The following is a 13,425-nucleotide window of genomic DNA, read 5'->3' on the forward strand; positions in this document are numbered from 1 at the left end:
AGAGACTGTCTAGTGGTAGCGTAGGCCGTGGTTCTATTTCCCAAACTCGGGGTTTGAGAGATGGCGTTGCCTCCCCTAGCGAGGCAGCTCCACCTCTCCCTCCAGGGGAGGATATATCATTAACTAATTTGTTTCAGTTTTGGTCTTCCTTGGGGCTCATGGGTTCGCCCTCCAAGGAAGCTCTACTTGACATCATCCGATTGGTTGCCGCTGTCAAGCAATCGGCGACTTTGGCAGAGGTTGATCCTCTGTCTATTGTCGACATTGTGGTGTCAGAGGTATCCAATGCGGTATCTCCTAATACCTCTGCTTCTCCACAACCCGCAGTAGCTAAAGGCTTAGTTTCTCCCGTTCCTGCTCAACCTACGAGGGAGAAACTAAGTCCAACAGTCTCTCCTGCCGGTGATTCTCCCCCTCGGGGGAGTTCACTTACAGAGACTCCTCTTCGGAGGAGTCAGCTTGCTGATCCAATGCCTCCCAGAGGGCGCATACATCGCAAGGCTCGCCTTTCGCTTCGCCGGAGAGGCCTTCCTTCACCTTATAAAGGGGTGAAGAGGCGCCTTTTTGGTTCATCATCATCGTTGCAGTCCGCCGCAGAGGAGCCTCGTCATCATTCACTGACTGTTCCTGATATGGTCCTGGACCTCTCAGTGGATCGTTTGCGATCCCCTTCGGTGGAAGGTCGTCCTTTCAAAGGGCACGCCGACCTTCCACCCGACAGACCTGCTGACCTGCCGTCGCCGTTCCTGGCAGCTGATGCGCTTTACGTGCCAACGAAACCTGTCTATCATAGTCAGGCACCGATCCCTATTACGGGGCAACAAGGGCGTACGCGCCATCGCGTGCATACATCCCTTATGCACCATTATAGTCATGCGCGCCAACGGTCTCCTGTGCGCAAGGCTTTGCCTGAGGTAGCACGTAGCGCTCACCTGTGCGCCATCAACCACCTGTGCGCCAACAACTCCCTGCGCGCCAGCGCTCGCCAACGCGCCAGCGCTCCCCTGCGCGCCAGCGCTCTCCTGCGCACCAGCGCTCTCCCGCACCCCAGCGCCCACACACATCCATCTCTCCTGCGCCCCCACGATCCTCGGATCTGGGAGCTGTAGGGAAGTCAAGGACTTCTCCTACACACCAGCGCTCGCCCATCTTCTCCAGTAGTTATGCGCCGCCATCCGGACACGCGCCCGCAAGATGCGCGCCCACGCACATAGGTTCCGACTGCGCCCTACAACATCTTCTGGGGCGCGCGAACTATCGCCTGCACGCCCACGGGTACAACATCTTGATCCTGCGCGCCCACGCACGCGCGAACATTCACCCGCGCGCGCGCGAGCGCACAATCAGCCTCCTGCGCACTCTCCTGTGTCTCCCGCGCTGGCTTCTACGCGCCATCACTCGCCCGCTTCTACGCGCCATCACTCGCCCGCTTCTACGCGCCATCACTCGCCCGCTTCTACGCGCCATCACTCGCCCGCTTCTACGCGCCATCACTCGCCCGCTTCTACGCGCCATCACTCGCCCGCTTCTACGCGCCATCACTCGCCCGCTACTACGCGCCATCACTCGCCCGCTTCTACGCGCCATCACTCGCCCGCTTCTACGCGCCATCACTCGCCCGCTTCTACGCGCCATCACTCGCCCGCTTCTACGCGCCATCACTCGCCCGCTTCTACGCGCATCAGCAGTCCCCCGCTTCTACGCGCATCAGCAGTCCCCCGCTTCTACGCGCATCAGCAGTCCCCCCGCTTCTACGCGCATCAGCAGTCCCCCCGCTTCTACGCGCATCAGCAGTCCCCCCGCTTCTACGCGCATCAGCAGTCCCCCGCTTCTACGCGCATCAGCAGTCCCCCCGCTTCTACGCGCATCAGCAGTCCCCCGCTTCACGCGCATCAGCAGTCCCCCGCTTCTACGCGCATCAGCAGTCCCCCGCTTCTACGCGCATCAGCAGTCCCCCGCTTCTACGCGCATCAGCAGTCCCCCGCTTCTACGCGCATCAGCAGTCCCCCGCTTCTACGCGCATCAGCAGTCCCCCGCTTCTACGCGCATCAGCAGTCCCCCGCTTCTACGCGCATCAGCAGTCCCCCGCTTCTACGCGCATCAGCAGTCCCCCGCTTCTACGCGCATCAGCAGTCCCCCGCTTCTACGCGCATCAGCAGTCCCCCGCTTCTACGCGCATCAGCAGTCCCCCGCTTCTACGCGCATCAGCAGTCCCCCGCTTCTACGCGCATCAGCAGTCCCCCGCTTCTACGCGCATCAGCAGTCCCCCGCTTCTACGCGCATCAGCAGTCCCCCGCGCGCGTGCCATCAGCAGTACCCCGCGCGCGTGCCATCAGCAGTCCCCCGCGCGCGTGCCATCATCAGTCCCCCGCGCGCGTGCCATCAGCAGTCCCCCGCGCGCGTGCCATCAGCAGTCCCCCGCGCGCGTGCCATCAGCAGTCCCCCGCGCGCGTGCCATCAGCAGTCCCCCGCGCGCGTGCCATCAGCAGTCCCCCGCGCGCGTGCCATCAGCAGTCCCCCGCGCGCGTGCCATCAGCAGTCCCCCGCGCGCGTGCCATCAGCAGTCCCCCGCGCGCGTGCCATCAGCAGTCCCCCGCGCGCGTGCCATCAGCAGTCCCCCGCGCGCGTGCCATCAGCAGTCCCCCGCGCGCGTGCCATCAGCAGTCCCCCGCGCGCGTGCCATCAGCAGTCCCCCGCGCGCGTGCCATCAGCAGTCCCCCGCGCGCGTGCCATCAGCAGTCCCCCGCGCGCGTGCCATCAGCAGTCCCCCGCGCGCGTGCCATCAGCAGTCCCCCGCGCGCGTGCCATCAGCAGTCCCCCGCGCGCGTGCCATCAGCAGTCCCCCGCGCGCGTGCCATCAGCAGTCCCCCGCGCGCGTGCCATCAGCAGTCCCCCGCGCGCGTGCCATCAGCAGTCCCCCGCGCGCGTGCCATCAGCAGTCCCCCGCGCGCGTGCCATCAGCAGTCCCCCGCGCGCGTGCCATCAGCAGTCCCCCGCGCGCGTGCCATCAGCAGTCCCCCGCGCGCGTGCCATCAGCAGTCCCCCGCGCGCGTGCCATCAGCAGTCCCCCGCGCGCGTGCCATCAGCAGTCCCCCGCGCGCGTGCCATCAGCAGTCCCCCGCGCGCGTGCCATCAGCAGTCCCCCGCGCGCGTGCCATCAGCAGTCCCCCGCGCGCGTGCCATCAGCAGTCCCCCGCGCGCGTGCCATCAGCAGTCCCCCGCGCGCGTGCCATCAGCAGTCCCCCGCGCGCGTGCCATCAGCAGTCCCCCGCGCGCGTGCCATCAGCAGTCCCCCGCGCGCGTGCCATCAGCAGTCCCCCGCGCGCGTGCCATCAGCAGTCCCCCGCGCGCGTGCCATCAGCAGTCCCCCGCGCGCGTGCCATCAGCAGTCCCCCGCGCGCGTGCCATCAGCAGTCCCCCGCGCGCGTGCCATCAGCAGTCCCCCGCGCGCGTGCCATCAGCAGTCCCCCGCGCGCGTGCCATCAGCAGTCCCCCGCGCGCGTGCCATCAGCAGTCCCCCGCGCGCGTGCCATCAGCAGTCCCCCGCGCGCGTGCCATCAGCAGTCCCCCGCGCGCGTGCCATCAGCAGTCCCCCGCGCGCGTGCCATCAGCAGTCCCCCGCGCGCGTGCCATCAGCAGTCCCCCGCGCGCGTGCCATCAGCAGTCCCCCGCGCGCGTGCCATCAGCAGTCCCCCGCGCGCGTGCCATCAGCAGTCCCCCGCGCGCGTGCCATCAGCAGTCCCCCGCGCGCGTGCCATCAGCAGTCCCCCGCGCGCGTGCCATCAGCAGTCCCCCGCGCGCGTGCCATCAGCAGTCCCCCGCGCGCGTGCCATCAGCAGTCCCCCGCGCGCGTGCCATCAGCAGTCCCCCGCGCGCGTGCCATCAGCAGTCCCCCGCGCGCGTGCCATCAGCAGTCCCCCGCGCGCGTGCCATCAGCAGTCCCCCGCGCGCGTGCCATCAGCAGTCCCCCGCGCGCGTGCCATCAGCAGTCCCCCGCGCGCGTGCCATCAGCAGTCCCCCGCGCGCGTGCCATCAGCAGTCCCCCGCGCGCGTGCCATCAGCAGTCCCCCGCGCGCGTGCCATCAGCAGTCCCCCGCGCGCGTGCCATCAGCAGTCCCCCGCGCGCGTGCCATCAGCAGTCCCCCGCGCGCGTGCCATCAGCAGTCCCCCGCGCGCGTGCCATCAGCAGTCCCCCGCGCGCGTGCCATCAGTCCCCCGGGCGCGAGCGCCAACCTCCCGCGCGCGAGGCTGCAGGACAACGCACGGCAAGGTCGCCCTTGCCACATTCCCCTCCCCGCATTTCCCTCCCCGCAAGCGCAGAACAGCGCGCTCGGGGGTGGAAGGGAAGCATCCAAAAAGGTCCAGGAACACTTCTTCTTCTTTTCAGGCGAACCCCCCATGGAAACTCCTCCCAGGGATCTGTCGATCCTTTTCCCTCCAGAGGGAGTGTCTGACAGCGCAGCTATCAGCCAGCAGCCATGGTTTGGGACACTAATCAGAGCGGTTACACAAGCTGTCAAGCCTGTTCTTTCTGAATTGGGCCACAAATCCTTGGCTGCATCTACCCCTCTGAAGAGAAAAAGAGGAGTTTCGGACGCGGTGACTTCTCCAAGAACTAAGCTGTCTCCTCGTAAGCCCTCGAGGCAGGTTCCCTCTCCCCCCCAGACTTTGTCTCCCTCCCTGTCGGACGAGGATTTCCCGTCCTCAGGGGAGTCACGTGAGGGGGGACGTTCCCCCATTGCACCAATGAGGGAAACCCCACCTCGCGTTGAAAAGTCTCCCCAGGTGGGGGCGGAGAACTTGCCCCCATCTTTGTTAGAGTCCTGCATCCTTCCCCAGGAAGGAGTAGAAGGACTCGAAGACAATACCAAAATCCTCGACGAGACTTAGGACGGAGCCAGCTAGTCACTTGGAGAATGTCTGCGATTCTCCCCAAGAAGAGCCTTTGGGGACAGGAGACTTCGCTGCAAGTCCGACATCCGGAGAACTACAGGAGTCAGAACATGCATTTTGGCAGGTTCTGACTCTTATGAGGACTCTCAATGGGTTTGCCAACCCAAAGATTCCCCCTCGAGAGGGCAAAGACACGGTCTTGGACCGAGTATTTGGAACTCAAAAACCTTCTAAGGCCAGTGCGGCTCTGCCCTGGTCACAGGGGGTTAAGAGTACCAGGGACAAGATCGCGGTCCAGCTCGCTGAGTTAGCCTCCTCCAACCGCTCCAGTGCCGGCAACAAGCTTCTCCCACCTCCTCGTGTACAGCAGAGGAGGTACTTTGAGATCTTGGAGGAGCCTTGTTTAGCTCTTCCTCTTCACCATTCTTTGGGAGAGCTTACCAGGGGAGTCCCTCTTGAGAGACTTTCCAACCGGCAGGTCTCATTCTCGGCAACTGAGATCCTTAACCAGGAGAAGGTTGCGAAGTGTGCTATGCTAGCCACTTCGTGGCTGGATATCTGGTTAGGGACCTTAGGTATCCTGATACGCTCTGAGGATTTCTCCAAAGAACGTACCAGGAAAGCTATGGAGACGTTCCTCCTCTCAGGCACTCGCACGATCGAGTTTGTGGCCCACCAAGTCTCGAACTTGTGGCCAAACACCATCTTGAAACGTTGAGATGTGGTGGCTGAGAGATTCCATCAGAAGGTCCCTAGCACCGAGATAAACAGGAACAGGCTCAGGCATTCTTCCTTGGAAGGAACGAATCTGTTTGAGCCTAAGGACGTGGAACATGCAGGTGAGAGGTGGAGAAAGTCCCACCAAGACTCCCTCCTGCATAGGGCTTTGACATCCAAGCCCATAAGCCTCCAGCACCACAGCAGTCCCGTCCTACCAAGACCATGAAACCGACAACGGCAGCGAAGACAGTGGTGTCTAAGCCCTTTCCTGTCAAGGACAGGAAAGGCAAAAAGTGCTCCAGGGGAGGTAAAAATCCTAGAGGGAGCAGCCGAGGCTGCAAACTCTAGGATTGGCAGTCCCCCTGCATGTCCACCAGTGGGGGGATGCCTACAAAGTTGAGCAGACAGGTGGCAGCAACTCGGGGCCGATTCCTGGATGATTTCCGTAATCAGTCAGGGATATCGCGTCCCGTTCAAAACATCTCTACCTCCCCTGACGACGAATCCAGTGTCATTGAGCTCCCTTGCCATGGGATCAGCAAGGGGGCAAGCCCTTCGGGCAGAAGTCCAGACCCTGTTGAAGAAGGGCGCTCTCCAAAAGGTCCTCGATTGGTCCCCAGGCTTCTTAAGTCGACTCTTTCTTGTAAAGAAGGCGTCTGGAGGCTGGAGACCAGTCATCGACCTCTCAGCTCTGAACAAGTTTGTCAAACAAACTCCGTTCAGCATGGAGACCGCAGACACGGTCAGGCTAGCAGTGAGATCGCAGGACTTCATGTGTACACTGGATCTGAAGGACGCGTACTTCCAGATCCCAGTCCATCCGTCTTCAAGGAAGTACTTAAGATTCAGCCTAGACAACAAGGAGTACCAGTTCAATGTGCTGTGTTTCGGTCTCTCCACAGCACCACAGGTTTTCACCAGAGTGTTCACCCTAATATCTTCGTGGGCACACAGGATCGGCCTCCGTCTCCTCCGTTATCTGGACGACTGGCTGATCCTAGCAGACTCGGTGTCATCCCTTCTTCAACACTGAGACAAACTTCTGGGACTTTGCCAGGATCTAGGGATCATGGTAAATCTCGAGAAGTCCTCTCTGCTTCCTACTCAAAGATTGGTATACCTAGGCATGATTATAGACACCAATCTCCACAAAGCCTTCCCATCAGACGACAGGATAGCAAGGCTGAGGAAGGTCGCAAGCCCTTTTCTCAGATGAGAAGAACTTCCAGCCCAATCGTGGTTACGTCTCCTCGGTCACCTTTCATCGCTGGCTCGTCTAGTTCCCAACAGTCGCCTCAGGATTAGATTTCTCCAGTGGCGACTCAAGTCCCGGTTGAATCAAGGCTACGATTCCCCGGACGTCATGATCCTTATGGGACCTGCGGAACGGATGGACCTCCTGTGGTGGGTGACAGAGGAGAACCTACGAAGAGGAGTGGATCTTCTCGTCCTCTCCCTGGATTTGATGCTGTTTTTGGACGCCTCAAAGAAGGGGGGGGGGGGGGGGGCGGGGGGCCACGTACTGCACCACACGACCTCAGGCCTGTGGTCAGAATCAGAAAAGTGCTTCCATATAAATCTTCTAGAGATGAAGGCCGTATTTTTGGCCTTTCAACAGTTCCAACAATACCTGGCGGGTCACTCTGTGGTGGTGATGATCGACAACACCACAGTAGTGGCTTACATCAACAAACAAGGAGGTACCTTTTCGAAGCAGCTATCCCGTCTTGCAGTAGAGATACTGAGATGGACCGAAGTCCACTCGATTCCAATATCGGCTCGCTTCATTCCAGGCAAGAGGAATGTGCTCGCCGACAATCTGAGCAGAGCGTCTCAGATAGTGAGTAATGAGTGGTCTTTGGATCATCTAGTAGCCAACAACAGCTCTGAACTTCAAGCTTCCGCTGTACTGCTCCCCAGTCCCGGATCCCAAGGCGCTCTGGCAAGATGTTTTCCAACAACGGTGGGACAACATCGACGTATACTGTATGCTTTTCCCCCATTCTGTCTGATAAGGAGGGTGCTCAACAAGACCAGAATATCGGTCAATCTTTCAATGACCCTCATAGCTCCGCTATCGTATCACGCGGAATGGTTTCCGGACCTTCTGCAACTCCTAACGGAACTACCGAGAGAACTTCCTCCATGACACAATCTACTCAGACAACCACATGCCAACATCTTCCACAAAGCCATAGCTTCGCTACGACTTCACGCCTGGAGACTATCCAGCATCTCCTCGCTGAGAAAGGATTTTCGCAACAAGTTACTATCAGGATGTCTAGACATCTGCGAAAGTCATCCGCAGCTGTCTACCAGGTAAAGTGGAAAGTCTTCTGTGGTTGGTGTCGTGGAAGGGGTATCTCTCCACTCGATGCCACTATTCCAACAATAGCGGAGTTCCTCGTGTATTTGCGGGAAGAAATGCGCCTTTCAGTCTCGGCGGTGAAAGGCTTTCGCTCAGCCTTAAGTCTAGCCTTCAGGCTCAAAGGAATGGACATTTCTTCTTCACTGGAACTTTCCCTACTCATACAAAGTTATGAACTTACCTGCTCTCACTCGGAAGTGAGACCTCCTCCATGGAACGTGGTTCGAGTTCTCAGGTCTCTTAAGAGACCTTCCTATGAACCATTACGCCAGGCTCCAGACCGCCACCTAACTTGGAAGACGGTGTTCCTACTAGCTTTGGCTTCGGCCTAGCATGTTAGTGAACTTCATGGTCTCTCGTATGACATCGCCCATTCAAGGGGATGGGGGAAGGTAACATTCAGATTCGTCCCCGAGTTTATTGCTAAGACTCAGAATCCAGGAGTAGCTGACCCTCGGTTCGACTCCTTCCAGATTTTGAGTCTGTTCTGTAACATATGACCCAGACCATCTCCTACTATGCCCAGTAAGGAGTTTGAGGCTATATCTCAAAAGAACGGCTGCAGTCCGTCCTCAGGTGCCAGCGTTATTTGTGAGCATAGGGAGTACTAAGAGGAGGGTCACCAAGAACACCATCTCAGCATGAATTCGTAGGGTGATTCATCTGTCCCTGAATCCAGACCCGAATTCGTAGGGTAATTCATCTGTCCCTGAATCCAGACCCTCCTCCGTCACGTCGCCATAGAGCACATGATGTCAGGGGCGTAGCTACGTCTCTGGCCTTCAAAAAGAATTTTTCAGTGACGCAGGTTCTTGAAGCTGCGTTGTGGAAGCGTCAGACGACCTTCACAGCCCACTACCTGCAAGACGTGACCCACAGGAGGCTCGATACGTTCTGGTTTAAAACCTCAGGCTCCTTATTGGACAAGTAGCAGAAGGTTGAGGGCATTGTTACCCAGTTTTAGTCTGCATGAATGAAAAGGTTTGTCTGGCCCTTATTCTTTTCTTCATCGTCCCCTCTCTTGGGGAAAGCAGCATCCTGGGTTCTCTGCATAGCTGACCTCAAACCACTGCAGGTAAACCATGTTTCCTTGTGTTCCTAGTACGTATTAAGCTAATACAGTACTGTCACGTCCCCATACCCTGACGAGGTATTGGGAGAGTCCTAGCCTAAAGTTTCCATCTAAAGAACTTCAGGTCAACTTCCTAGGACGAGTCACACTTCATTATACCTTCACACACAGCTTGCGTAGGCCACAGTCCTTGCGTAGCAAGGTTCTAGCGAGGTGCAGGGACTCCTTATTTTTTGAGTGCTAACACTCAAATAACGAGCCCCCGGGCAAAGCCAAAAAGCCAGTACTGGCTGGGACGTCCACCCTTCCTAATGGGTGAGTCACCCCTATTAAATAGCGTGGTTTGTATGTCAGTTATGGAACAAATGACAAATTCGTAGATAATTTGTATTTTTCCTAACTATACAAACCTTAGCTATTTAATTAAACTTGCCCGCCAGCCCTATCCCCCTTGAAGTCCTACCTCCAAGCAAAGTGAGCTCAAGCACAGGTGTGTGTGAGGGTGGGGGGTAACAAGCTACCCTCCCCTACCCCCGCTATCTAGCGATGGGGTAGTAAACCCTCGTTAAGATTCTAATGGCTCGTCATTTCAGCTACACCGAAAGTAATACCCCTATTAAATAGCTAAGGTTTGTATAGTTAGGAAAAATACAAATTATCTACGAATTTGTCATATTACCTGCTACCTTATGGAATTGGTTGATATGTGCATAGTAGTAGCTGGCCATGATGTGTAAAGAAATTTATATGGACAACTTTACTATCTATGGTAATAGTAAAGCTGTAATTTTCTTGGACAAGCAGTTAAACATTTTTAATGCCTGTGTAGTGAGAAACATGCCTTTAAGTGTTGTGTACCTCTACTTTTTCCTTATCCCAGTCAGTTATATTTTTTTAGTCTGAACATTCTTTTCTGTTGTCATTTGAAATTGAGGTGACATGTTCTTGGAAAGGCTTATACACTATATGATGTGAACTTTTAATTGGCAGCCCAAAAGTATCATTGGTAATACTCTATGATCATGATACAATTCAAAGCAATTATGGTCTTTTTATTGTTACTAATTCTATATTTTGAGATTCATTTGTGTGCATCCAATTGCATTACATGTTGTAAAAACGAATAAAAGACTACAGCATTTAAGATTTTCATTATTGAAATACAGCACATTACTGTACATGTTTATCTCAATATAATAGAAAAATATCATAGGTTGAGTTTATTATTCTTCTTATCTTTTTAGTGTGAAGCTCATCTTGGCCATGTGTTTAAGGATGGTCCAGATCCAACTGGTCTTCGGTACTGCATTAATTCTGCTTCTCTGAAGTTTTCCACCAAAAAGGTTAAGTAAATTTGGAATACTGTACTTTCACTTTTCACTTGGGTTGCAAATTAAGTTTACTATTTCACTTCTTTTTTTCTTTACTACAATCAGGATATTTACAGGTTTCCCCCAATTTCTTTTGAATTTGATGTATTATTAGCTTTAACTATTGTTTCTCTTCTACTTTTTATTCGCTTCTTTTATCTATACACTTCTCTATAGAATTTTGGAGAGGGCAGTTCATTTTGTACCCACAATCTTGAGACAATATTTTATCACTAAGTATAGAATATTGTTGCTTTATTTACATTTGTAGTAATGTGTTGTACAGCTACTGTAACTGTATAGAATCATAGTGAATAAAATTATTCTTGAATGGTCATAAGAAAATTAGTAGTTTATTAACCAACTTCTTAAAGCAGGTTCCTATGTTGGTAATACCAAGAACCATTCTGACCTTGTTGCAGCCTGTTCATTTAAAGCTGTCATTATGTACTATATATACTAATCTGTTAGAAGGACAGTATATTCCCATTCTTTTATCTTGTAAAAATGTGTACTAATCTAGTAAGGTTGTGTAATTTAGTATTGTAGCACATTGTTGTACTGTAGTATAATTTTTTTTTTACCTTGGAGAAATACTTTATGGTATTTTGTTGTATGGAGAGCATGGTTCTTGTTACTGTAGAAATTGGTAATTTGAGTAGAATTATTCAATTTAGATCTTTAGAGTAATATTGACATAGAGTAGATACAATAATTGATATTTCAGGTCAGTTGATGATCATGGTTTTAATCAGTCTTATTTGAATAATAATTTAGACTGGCAGTAATTGTTGTATGTTTAAGCAGATATTAAAACCAGTACTGGAAGTAGAATTGTGAAAAAGTGCGTAAGAAAAATACTGTTTTGAAAGAAGTGCTCTTAAATTTAGACAATTACGCAGGGATAACGATTAATGTATTTACAACAGAATATTTTGATTTCTTGAATCTTTAAAGATTGTCAGCTCTCTCTCTCTCTCTCTCTCTCTCTCTCTCTCTCTCTCTCTCTCTCTCTCTCTCTCTCTCTCTCTCTCTCTCTCTCTCTCTCTCTTTATGGTGTTTCTCATAGTTTTATTATATTTCCCAGTTTAAACATGCCTAATGGTGGATTTTGTGTTTTGATACTTAATTAATGAAAAGTTATTGAGCATATTTCTTTTTGAGGTTAACAGTTTGTGTTGGGATTTCCTTTCATATTGATTAGTATTGCAATTAATTTCATCAATTTGATTTTATATGGGAAATTTGTGAAATTTTAAAAGTTAAAAGTGGAAAGTGTTATTGTTGGAATATGAGAATCTAAGACAACATCCTAGTCTGGATTCTTGAGATACATGGTTGTGTATTTATGAACAGTGATTGTTCATATTTAAATTTATTTGTGAGTGAATATTATTAGTTTGACATCACAACTTATTGTGCCTTTTGATTCTATGAGTAGTTGACCTCAGTTTGCTGTATTTCTGTATACTGTAACACTGAGGTTTATTCAATGTCTATTGGGGTAGTATTGGCATACTTGAATCCATTGTAAATTTGTGATATAGTAGCTGTTTAGAAAACTAAATTTTAGATGATTTGTATTATTTTGGTCTTTTTTAGTAAAAAAAGTTTGTAGGTTTCAGAAATGTAAAAGTTGTACCTGGTGGGGTATGAAGATGTAATTCCAAATTGATTCCATATGTAGTATTAATTGCATTGAAATGTACTTATATTGTAAAGAAGTTATTCTAGTCTTATACTTTTATGAGGAATGTTTTACATTAAAGTTGGTATCCTTTGAATAGTATTTTTTATTTCTGTCTTTTCCTATAGTAATTGAAAACTATGTAAAATTATAGAGTTGTCTACTAACCTTGAAATTACAACACATACTGTACACTCATCATTACCATATACATCATAGGGATACAGCTTGTATTTTTGCTCTGTCCCTACTATTCACATTTGTAATGCTTATTTAATTTCAGCTGTTCCCTTTGGTCTTTAATCAACTTGTTGTGGGACTTCTGTTAACCCTTTGCAAATCCTTCAGGCAAGGATAATGAGTCTATAAATTTTCAATTTTTAACTTAGCCGGTGATTATATAAGTTGCAACTCTGTTGCTCGACAGAAAACTCTACGTTAAAAATCCGCCAGCGATCGCTATGCAGGTAGGGGGTGTACTTCAACAGCGCCATCTGTCGTGCAGGTACTCAGTACTCAATGTAAACAAAGAACTCAATTTTCTCTCTGTCGGGCTACCGGCAAGACCTACTAATTCGCTGTTGCTAACTGGATTTGTTTTCACAACTATTGGTGAAGTACACTATTCTAGTTTTGAGCTTTCGCTATGCAGGTGTTTTATCTTCATCTCAAAACTTGAACTCGTTTTGGATAGATTTAATTATGGTGACAAAGAGAGTATGGACTTTCTTTCACTTTTAAATGGCCGACCCTTCCCTTAGACGGAAGTGTGTTTAGGCTTTTAGTATTATCTTATCACGTTATAAATTATTTATAGATTTTCCTCTATATATTTTATATCTCTCCGCCTTTATTAGGCCTCTTCGATTAACTTTCCATTTTTTATAAACATATAAAATAAATTTTAATGCTTTGTTTATATAGACCTTCCTGAGAGTAGGCGGTCCTAACTTGGAAACCGAAGTTAATCAACATTGAGCCCTTTATATCGTCTTTAGCTTTTAAAGAATTTAAAACTTTTTAAATGTAATATTTTATGAAAGAATTTCTTTGATAGTCTTCGTACTGTTTTCAAAGATGAACTAACGTTTAGTTTTTTATGCTACGCAGTTGTTGACGTTCAGGACGTTCAACATGCGCTCTATCGTTACGATAGAGAGAGAGAGTATCACGGTTTCACTTTGCAGTAAGAGTAAATCGATTCTGACGTTTTGTTCATTCTTTCTTAGCTTTAATGTTTTAAATTCTAATTTAAAGGAACTTTTTATTTGAAAAACCTTTCGGTTTTTTACTTTAGTCAAATAACATGTTTTTT

At 51.1% G+C, this 13,425-nt stretch overlaps 1 protein-coding gene across 1 annotated transcript in view; it reads left to right on the top strand.

Moving 5' to 3' along the window:
• LOC137657579 (peptide methionine sulfoxide reductase MsrB-like) overlaps nt 1-12,207 on the top strand; it is a 75,982-nt gene extending 63,775 nt beyond the window's left edge. Inside the window, exon 6 of the mRNA XM_068391915.1 lies at nt 10,298-12,207. Within this exon, the coding sequence (XP_068248016.1) occupies nt 10,298-10,405 (108 nt within the window). The 3' untranslated portion in view covers nt 10,406-12,207. The remainder of the gene's footprint in view (nt 1-10,297) is intronic.
• Nucleotides 12,208-13,425: the final 1,218 nt, after the last annotated feature.

This window comes from Palaemon carinicauda, chromosome 18, assembly GCF_036898095.1.
Source record: "Palaemon carinicauda isolate YSFRI2023 chromosome 18, ASM3689809v2, whole genome shotgun sequence".
Lineage (NCBI taxonomy): Eukaryota > Metazoa > Arthropoda > Malacostraca > Decapoda > Palaemonidae > Palaemon > Palaemon carinicauda.